Source organism: Pristiophorus japonicus, chromosome 2 (assembly GCF_044704955.1).
Source record: "Pristiophorus japonicus isolate sPriJap1 chromosome 2, sPriJap1.hap1, whole genome shotgun sequence".
Classification (NCBI taxonomy): domain Eukaryota; kingdom Metazoa; phylum Chordata; class Chondrichthyes; family Pristiophoridae; genus Pristiophorus; species Pristiophorus japonicus.
In genome coordinates, this window is record NC_091978.1 from 305,134,225 (window position 1) to 305,144,704 (window position 10,480).

General features: G+C 48.2%; 1 protein-coding gene across 1 annotated transcript in view; it reads left to right on the forward strand.

Moving 5' to 3' along the window:
• map9 (microtubule-associated protein 9) overlaps positions 1 to 10,480 on the forward strand; it is a 330,082-nt gene that overhangs the window by 23,295 nt on the left and 296,307 nt on the right. The window contains exon 3 of the mRNA XM_070871655.1: positions 7,471 to 7,555. Within this exon, the coding sequence (XP_070727756.1) occupies positions 7,471 to 7,555 (85 nt within the window). The remainder of the gene's footprint in view (positions 1 to 7,470; positions 7,556 to 10,480) is intronic.

Sequence of the window (10,480 nt, forward strand, 5' to 3'; positions counted from 1 at the left end):
GCAAGCTACCACTTCCCTTGGAGCGCTAAAGCCGGCAAGAGGAGGAGTAGCATTCTTTCTTCTTAGGCAGTCCCCCAGAGTCAAAGATGACTTGCTTCCACACTAAAATGAGTCCTAAGGTGACTAAATGAGACCAATGTGTGATCTGTAGTCTCTGTCACAGGTGGGGCAGATGGTGGTTGGAGGGACAGATGGGTGGAGTGCTTGATGTGTCGTACGTTCCTTCTGCTATTTGTACTTGGCTTCCGCATGCTCTCGCCAAAGAGACTCAGTGTTCGGCGCCTTCTCGGACGATTCTCCTCCACTTTGAGTGGTCATGGGCCAGTGATTCCCAAGAGTCAGTATGGATGTTACATTTTTTCAAGGAGGTTTGAAAGTGTCCTTGGCGTTTTCTCTGTCCTCCTGGGGCTCACCTGCCGTGAAGTAGCTCGGAGTAGAGTGCTTGTTTCGGGAGTCTAGTATCAGGCATGCGGACAATGTGGCCCGCCCATCGAAGTTGATCAAGCGTGGTCAATGCCTTGATGCTGGGGATGTTGGCCTGAGAAAGAATGCTGACGTTGGTACTCCTATCTTGTCAATGATATTGCAGAGGCAGCGCTGGTGATACTTCTTCCAGTGCTTTGAGGTGCCTTCTGTGCATAGTCCATGTCTCTGAAGCATATATTTGGGTGGGTATCACTACTGCTCTGTAGACCCGAGCTTGTTGCTGGGTTTGAGATCCTGGTCTTCGAACACTCTTTTTCTCAGGAGGCCGAAGGCTGCACTGGCACACTGAAGGCGGTGGACTTCGTCATCGATGTCCGTCCTTGCTGATAGTAGGCTCCCAAGGTATAGAAAGTGATCCACATTGTCCAAGGTCTCGTCATGGATCTTGACAATAGGGGAGCAGTATTGTGTGGCGGGGGTAGGTTGGTAGAGAACCTTTGTCTTACTGATGTTTAATGTTAGGCCCAGACTCGTACGCTTCAGTGAAGGTGTCAACGATGGATTGGAATTCAGACTCTGAGTGTGCACAAATGCAAGCGTCATCTGCATATTGTAATTCAATGAGAGGTTGGAACAACCTTGGATCTGGACTGGAGGCATCAAAGAGGTTGAACAATTTCCTGCTTGTCCTGTAGATTTACTCAACTCCAGCGGGGTTAAAGGTGAGATGAAGCATTGCAACGAGGAAGATTGAGAAGAGCCTTGGTGAGATGACACAGCCTTGCTTGACCCCGGTCTGCACTTGTATTTGGTCTGTGGTGGATCTGTTGGTAAGAATCACGGCATGCATGTTGTCGTGAAGTAGGCGGAGGATGGTGACAAATTTTTGAGGACAGCCGAATTTGAGAAGGACACTCCATAATCCCTCACGGTTGACAGAGTTTAATGCTTTTGTGAGGTCAAAGAAGCCATGTACAGAGGTTGATGCTACTCCCTACATTTTTCTAGGATTTGAGTGTGGGGAAGATCATGTCTGTTGTGCCCCTCAGTGGGCGGAATCCGCATTGCGACTCTGGGAGGAGCTCTTCAGTCACTGGGAGGGGATGATTGAGGAGGATTCTTGCGATGATTTTCCCTGCAGCAGACAACAGGGATGTAATTACCGCAGTCGGACTTGTCCCCTTTCTTGAAGCTGGTCACGATTACGGTAACTCTGAGATCCCCTGCCATGCTCTCCTCCTTTCAGATAAGAGAGATGAGGTCGTGGATTCGCGCCAAGAGTACTTATCCACCATACTTTAGTACTTCAGTGGGGATTCCATCTGCTCCTGAGAACTTGCTGTTTTTTGGTTGTCGGATGACCTTTTCAACCTCATGCCGGGCTGGAATTGTGGCGAGATGGTGACGGGTAACGTGCTCAAGGACACACACGTCAAAGATAGTCTTGGTTGAGGAGATAGTCGAAGTGCTCCTGCTAGTGGGCACTGACTGCTTCTCTGTCCTTGATGAGCACCTCTCCACTCTTGGCTCTCAGTGGAATAGGACCTTGAGTGCTTGGGCTGTAGGTGGTCTTGACTGCGCTAAAATTCCATGCACATCGTGATTGTTAGCTAGTCGCTGGGTCTCCTGCGCTTTTTCCACCCACCATATATTCTTTAGGTCCCAAGTTTTTTGTTGGACCTCAGCCTTCAGTTGCCTGTAGATCTGCTTTCTTTCGCTTGAGTTGTGGTGTTTCAAGTCCAAAAATGCCTTCTGTTTGCGGTTTATTAGCTCCTGGATCTTCAGGTCATTCTCATTGAACCAGTCTTGGTGTTTTCTGGTAGTCTCTTCGCAGATGCTAATTATGGTAGACTTGAGGGCAGACGAGGCATTCGTTACAGTGCTGCACAATGTCCAGTATAGCGCTGCCGGGATTGGAGGCTCCTTCCCTCCCTTAAAGGGATGGGCCATTGCTGCAGGCACTCTGCATTAAGGGCTAGACTTTCCACTTAGATCGCTAGGGCCCAAAAAGTGGCCGATGTTCCAGCCTTAATGATGTTTCAGCCTTAATGATCGCTGGAACATCGCCCATTTTTGGGATCACGAATTTCGGCTTTTTTTTGGGGGGGGGGCGATAGCCCAGCGATGTGAAATGGGTCCTAGCGATGTGGAAGGCCAAGCTTCCCTAGCAACGGCCGTCTACGCATGCGTTTTTTTTGACAAACAGGTTTCCCCGCAATTCAGGAGGTCAGGGGTCATCCACGCATGTGCAGAAGGCAAAGGGGAGGGGTAGAGAGAGAGAGAGAGAGGAGGAAGGCAGAGACAGAGAGGAGAGAGAAAAGAGAGCGAAAGAGCAGTTTGAGTTAAAGATAATGAGCAGTTTCAAATGTCTGATTCAGATCATAGCTTGCAAGATGTTGGGGGGAGGAGGAGGGCCAAACCCTTCTCTGACAAGGCGAATGAGGCCTGAATCACTGAGGTGCACTCCCGGTGGGCCCAATTAACCCGGGGTGGGCGTGGGAAACCTCCACCCCGGGCCTACAGAAAAATATGGGGCGAGATTACCGACGTAGTCTCGTCTGCATCCCATGAGGCCAGGGGATCTGACCAGTGCCGGAAGCGCTGGAGCAGCCTGGTTGCTTTGGCAAGAGTAAGTATAGATTTTAAATTGTAATGATGCAAATTGTAATTGTAATTACAAATCTCCAGGGTTGAAATTAAGCTCGTTATTCTTACATATATTCCCTGCTAAGATCTAGACAGGGCTCGAAACCTGCGCCCTTTTTAAGTCTCTCCGGCTGACCCAGCCTAGATTGGGGAAGAGTTGCCCTTGCTCACGGTCAGCCCTGGGGCACTTTGGGACATTTTAGCTCCTATTATTGCTGAGTTCACCAACTATCCTGATTCCCACCACACCCGGGGCCCTTCAATGGAGATTGTAGTTGAGAGAGATGTTTGTGTCAAGCATTAGATCCTAAACACGATATTTGTTATAACCATGCATCAATTGTGGGTCCAAACTCTATTAGCATATAACATTGGAGACTGCTGTCTTTCCATGATTGTACCTAGTCAATTAGCTTATGCCATGCTCTTGTCACGTTTGCGGAGGAAGTTATCGAAGAATCGGGCTGAGCCCAGGCACACCAGAGGAGGCCCTGCCCAGAGGAACGAGCTGTGGCACTGGTCGGAAGCCACAACTATTCGGCCACCCCTGGTGAAGCAGAGCCCTCGTTTGTGTCACGTGAGTAATCCGTCAAGCAGTGTTAAAGTAATGTAACGTCATTTCATTATAATATTAGAATGATGTCATGTTAAGCATGCAGCTATCCTGATTCCCATGCAGCCTCTGTGCTACTCTCAGATTGACAACATAAGAGATAAGAGCAGGAGCTGGCCATCTGTCACCCTCTCTGTCCACTTCCCATAAACCTTCACTCCCTTATTATTCTGTCTATCTCCGACTGATCCAGCCTCCACAGCTCTCTGGGTCACTGCATTTCAACTTAGATTTCCTACCATATGTACTACTGTGTGATACGTTATTATGTAATATCTCTCGGTCTCATTTATTGTAGTAGTGCTGCTCCTCCATCGTATGCCAGCGCAGCGCAAGAATGTGTACCCTTCCGTTCTAATAAGCTCAATTGTGTTTTGCAGGTCCCACAACACCGCAGCGAGGCAAGACTTGAACCTGTACCGTTGCAAGTGGTCTTCACCACGGGTGGGGGAGGAGGAAGAGGATCAGGAGACAACCGTGCCTGAGGAGGAGGAGGATCAGGTGAAAATTGAGGAGGATGCCCCAAGCATCCCCCTGCCTCTGCTTGATTTATCTGTGGGACCTGTGGCCATAAACGTTGGCTTCGACAGAAAAGGTAGCGGGACCAAGCGACTTGCAGCCGGCGATGCGAAGGCACATGTTAGTGCTCACACAAACCCCATGGAGGTAGAGTCAGTGAGGTCAGCACATGCCTCCTCTGGCCGATCGTATCGAGGGCTTGACCAGACTCTGCATGGAGAGTGTCGCGATAAGTCATGAGATCCTCCAGGCGTTCGTGGTATACACGAGGGCATGTCCCGGGCGTCTGCTCGCAATTCGGAGGCTACGCAGCAGATGATCCGGGAGATGCATGCGACGATCGCCTCTGTCGATGCCTTGCGGCATGTGATAGTGGCGGAACACGGCACTGCACTCCAAGGTACCGTCGTACATAGCACCAGCACACAAGCGAGTCAGGAGGAAGCGATTCCGCAGCTACGTCTTCCCCTCCAACAAACCCAGAGCCGATCGAACCACCGTCACCCCACCCCCCCCACCGCAGGAAATATTGCCTGCTGCACACCAGACCTGTCTTGGTGCCCAGCGACCAAATCGGGTGGGGGGGTGGGGTTAAGACACTGCGGGGTAAAGGACATGGAGGGAAACTTGGCTGCAGGTAGGGAGGGGGGTGCTTTATTGTTGTTTTACTGTTGTTGTTGTTATATTGTTCATTGTTGTTTTTTAAATTTATTGTTGGTTCACTGTTGGGGTTGGGGTGGGTGGGGGGTGTTACAGTTAAATTATTCCTAACTTTTTTATTAAATCATTAAAAAAAAATTATTTCTCTGTACAATTGTTGTGCAGTGTCTTCTAATAATGTACGGTAAGGTTAAATATGAATACAAGTGTTGGAAAACAATGGCCAGGCCAGACCAGGCAAGGATGAAACATAACACACATGCAACTGTTGTCTTTCCATAACTGTAACTGACTGTCCCCAATGTAAGTTCATACAAAGCATTCATTTACGAGTTGCTGATGCAGCAGCTTTGCAGGCGCGTAACTCCCACAGGGTCTTTCCAGTCTTGCGGGGGGGGGAGGGGGCGTGGGGCTATGGATTCATCGCCAGGCTGATTGTCCTCCCCGAGGTCCTCACCAGCCTCCTCCTCTTCCTTGTCTGCTGCTTCTGCCTCCATTCCTTCCTGAGGTGGACCGACAGGCCCATCTGGCATTTGTTGTCCTCTCCTAGCTAGGTTGTGCAATGTGCAGCACACCACAATAAACTCAGCGACCTGATCAGGGTGATATTGTAGGTTGCATCCTGAGTGGTCCAGGCATCTGAAGTGCTGCTTCAGCACTCCAATTGTCTTTTCGGCGATATTGCGTGTGGCTATGTGGCATTCGTTGTAACGCTTCTTGGCTTCTGTCTGGGGATTATGCAGGGGGGGGGGGTTCATGAGCCAGCTGGCAAGGCCAAATCTTTTTGCCCCCCGCATCCAACCATGATCTTGTGGCTGGCTGATACAGGTCAGAGGTAGCATTCTTACGCACGATGTGCACATCATGGATGCTGGCTGGAAATTTAGCATTTACTGCCATGATTATTTGGTTGTGGTCGACAACGAGCTGCACATTCAGGGAGTGGAATCCCTTTCGGTTACAAAACATCTCTGCATCCCGTAAAGGTGCTTTCAGGGCGATGTGCATGCAGTCTATCGCTCCCTGCACCTTGGGGAAGTTTGCTATTCTCGAGGAACCCAAAGCCTTCCCGGTCTGTACCTCCCTGGTCATTGGGAAGCTTATAAAGTCCATCCTGCGAGCGTAAAAGGCTCGAGTCACCTGTCGAATGGAGCAATGTGTGGCGTGCAGAGAGATACCACAGATGTCGCCAGCTGAAGCCTGAAAGGAGCCCGATGCATAGAAGGATAGTCACCTTTACCTCAACAGGCAGTGTGGTCCTGATTGTGCTGGCAGGCTGCAGATCTCCCTTGATGAGCTGGCATATCTCATTGATAACATCCTTTTGGAAGTGAAGCCTCCCTCCTAAGGCACGAGTTATCAGACAAGTTGAGGTATGATTGCTTTGCCCTGTAAGTTCGTCGGGTGTATGTTCTCCTCCTCCGCCTCTGCAATACTGCAATAGTCTGCTACCTCTTTTATTGGGCCCTTCATGAAACCCAACTTCAGAGTCCAGCATGTGTGCATTTACAAGTAATGGTCGAGAAGTTACAGACCCCATCATTATCACAATTGCTACAAATGCCCTTTGTACTAAAATAAATATTAATATAAATGTGAGTTGATCAATCAGTAACTAAGGCACTTAAATAACTCTCAAATTATAAGCCCCTTCTTTAAGCAGCCTCTCACTTCCTCCAACGTTCAAAATGGTGTCCGTAGTGCTGAGTTCGGTGAGGAGCGCCAGGTAAGAGCAGCTTTTCTCCAGCGATCTTCTCGGCGATTTTTCGGCGATGTCCCGGCCCAACTTTCCATTTTTCAAGTGAAATGGGCGATAGCCTGTCTTTTTGGATGATAAATGGGCGATAGCCCTAAATTGATTTCCCTCTTTGCCGACGGCAGCCACGATCTGCGACAATCTGCTCCAAGCAGTCTTATCAGAGTGCAGGGCTGATCAATCACGGCTGAAGAAAAGCTAAAAATAAATGCACAGAGGGCTCCAGAAAAATTTTGCACTTATTTCACCGGCGATTCTCTTAAATACCACTCCCCAAGCAGCCGGCCTACCTTAAAACGCTCAGTGTGGTTCGGAACCAAAGTTCGCAACTGGGGTGGTACCGAAGTGCTGCGCACCGGATGACATCACGCTATCCTGGGCACAGGACAACATGACCGTTTGCAGAGTTGGTAGCACCCCATTATCACCCCCCTGGAGGCGCTAACAGGAGGCGCAAAGGAGGTCAATTTCTCCCCTAGAAAACTAAAATCAGCATTGAGCCTTTGTAGTGTGCTATTGTCTTTACTGCCTTAGAAATGTAAGGATGCAATGTCCTCATTTAAATGCTGAAGGGGTGTGTGAAGCACATATTTTATTTTTCTATTAAATAAATATGACAGAGATATGACTGTGATGATTAGTATCTATAAAGAATTACTGAGTATTTGTAGGATTTTGGACATTAGACTTGTCAATGTTACTTTTGGAATCACGATAAAGAGACTATTCGGTAGTCCTCCCTCCCTCCCACCCCTCCCAAAAAGGATAAACGTTTTTTTTTGCTAACTTAATTAGTCCATTTACTGTCTACAGAGAAAATGACATTTTTTGTATAATATTTTCAATTCAGGATGAATTACACAAGGCAGTTGCTGCCAGGGTGGCAAAGCAATCCACTGTTGAAGAAGATTACTTCAGTGATTTTGATGACTATGGTGAGAACATGCTACACACTATAAAATTGTAATAATTTAACTGTATTTCTAATTTTGTTATGTATGCAAATAGAAAAATACATTGCAGTTACCTTTGTAAATATCTGCTAACTCCTTCCTTAAGTTTAATCAAATCAGAGTACACATTATAACTCTTGCAAAGGAGTTGCAAATTGGTTCACTAATGTCCTTTTGAGGGAAGGAAGTCGGCCATCCTTACCTGATCTGACCTATATGTGACTCCAGGCCCACAGCAATGTGGTTGACTCTTAGCTGCCTTCTGAAATAGCCTAGCAAGCCATTCAGTTGTAAATAACCACTGCAAGAAACAATAATAAGAATTAAACCGGGCAGACCACCCGGCAGCAACCTCTGCACCGACTTCAGACACGACATAGGTACACTGCCCAGTCGACCCTACAAAGTCCACCTCACTAACATCTGGGAACTTGTGCCAAAATCGGGAGAGCTGTCCCAGAGACTAGCCTGAGTAATTCATACTCACAGAATCATACTTTTCAGCCAATGCCTCGACTCTTCCATCACCATCCCTGAGTATGTCCTGTCCCACTAGCAGGACAGACCCACCAGAGCTGGCTGACAGTGGTATATAGTCGGGGGGAGGGGGGAGAGTGACCCTTGGAGTCCTCACATTGACTCCAGACCCCATGAAGTCTCATGGATCAGGCTAAACATGGGCAAGGAAACCTGCTGCTGATTACCACCTACCACCCACTCTCAGCTGATGAATCCATACTCTTTCATATTGGACACCACTTGGAAGAAGCACTGAGGATGTAGTCTGGGTGGGGGACTTCAATGTCCATCACCAAGAGTGGCTTGGAAGCACCACGACTGACCAAGCTGGCCGAGTCTTGAAGGACATAGCTGCCAGACTAGGCCTGCAGCAGCTGGTGAGAGAACCAACACGAGATTAAAAAAACCTACTTGACCTATTCCTCGTCAATCTACCTGTCGCAGATGCGTCTGTTCATGAAAGCATTGGTAGCTGTGACCTTGTGGAGACAAAGTCCTGTCTTCACATTGGGGACACCCCCCATTGTGGTGTGTGGCACTACCATCGTGCCAAATTATATAGATTCAGAACAGATATAGCAGTTCAAAACTGGCATCCATGAAGCGCTGTCGGCCATCAGCAGCAACAGAATTGTATTCCACCACAATCTGTAACCTCGTGGCCCAGCATATCCCTCATTCTACCATTACCAGGGGACCAAATCTGGTTCAATGAGGAGTGAGAAGAGCAGACAAGGCATACCTTGTCATGGTACATCAGTCATTGAAAGTTGGCATGCAGGTACAGCAGGCAGTGAAGAAGGCAAATGGCATGTTGGCCTTCATCGCGAGAGGATTTGCGTATAGGAGCAGGGAGGTCTTACTGAAGAGTTGTACAGGGCCTTGGTGAAGCTAAACCTTGAATATTGTGTACAGTTTTGGTCTCCTAATCTGAGGAAGGACATTCTTGCTATTGAGGGAGTGCAGCGAAGGTTCACCAGACTGATTCCCGGGATGGCAAGACTGACCTATGAAGAAAGACCGGATCGACTAGGCTTATATTCACTGGAATTTAGAAGAATGAGGGGATCTCATGGAAACATATAAAATTCTGACGGGATTGGACAGGTTAGATGCAGGAAGAATGTTCCCGATGTTGGGGGAAGTCCAGAACCAGGGGTCACAGTCTAAGGATAAGGGGTAAGCCATTTAGGACCGAGATGAGGAGAAACTTCTTCACTCAGAGAATTGTGAACCTATGGAATTCTCTACCACAAAAAGTTGTTGAGGCCAGTTCGTTAGATATATTCAAAAGAACTGTACTCAGCGTGCCTTGTTGTGGTGATGGACATAAGTCTATTCTGAGAGATGTAATAAATCTGACGGATCAAATAACCCTCACAACACATAAAGAGTAGTGTGATGGACCTTAATCCGCACAGAAAGAGTTCAGATATGTTTCTCCATATCACTCTGTTGAAGGGAAGGTGTAGTGGATGAAGCGGCAATGAGTAGCGAAAGATGGTAAAGGCTCAGTGGAGATATCCTCCAAGAGTTATGAGAGCATTTAATGCAGAACATATTTAGGCGCATATTGTGACTGCGCAGAGGGTATGGGATTATGTCCGGCTGAATAAGCGAGAGATAGAAGATGTTAAGAAATGGCGCATCGCTGCAACTCATGGTTAGAAGAGCATTACATGAGGTATGGAACGCGGGAAAAGACATTTAATGTACTACAATGTAACTGATGAGCATCTCCTCTCGGGGGTGGCACTCCGCCATGTTTGGCCTCGGAAAAAGAGGGTTGAAGTGCAAGCCTTAAGTTCTGCCCTGCAAGTAGGTAAAGTGAGAGTAATTGAACGGCAGCCTTTCTGCATTGGTGACCCTTGTGTTGCGATGGCCTGATGACAGTGCAGTCATATGTGGATGGGAAGATATTCCTGATAAAGCAGATACCTGAAGGGCAGATGTGTGTTTCTCATAAGGCACCACACATGGGGCCCAAGTTTCCACACGATAAAAAACGGGCGCCCCTCCGAGCTGGGCGCCCGTTTTTCGCGCCTAAAACGGCGCCGGAAAAAAACCGCGCGATTCTGGAGCCCCCTGCAGCTCCTTGTCTGTTTGGTGCGGCGCCCAGGGGGGCGGAGCCTACACTCACGCCGATTTTGTAAGTGGGAGGGGGCGGGTACTATTTAAATTAGTTTTTTTCCTGCCGACAATGCTGTGCGTTTGCGCACGCGCAGTGTGAAGGAAACATTGGCACTCGGCCATTTTTGTAGTTCTTTGTAGCTGTTTAATTTTTGAACATTTTTTAATAAAAGCACATTGCCATCAGCACATCAGCACATCAGCACTGAGAAGGCTGCAGAAAGCCTCAGAAAGTTGAAGCAGCCATTTCCCTCCCCC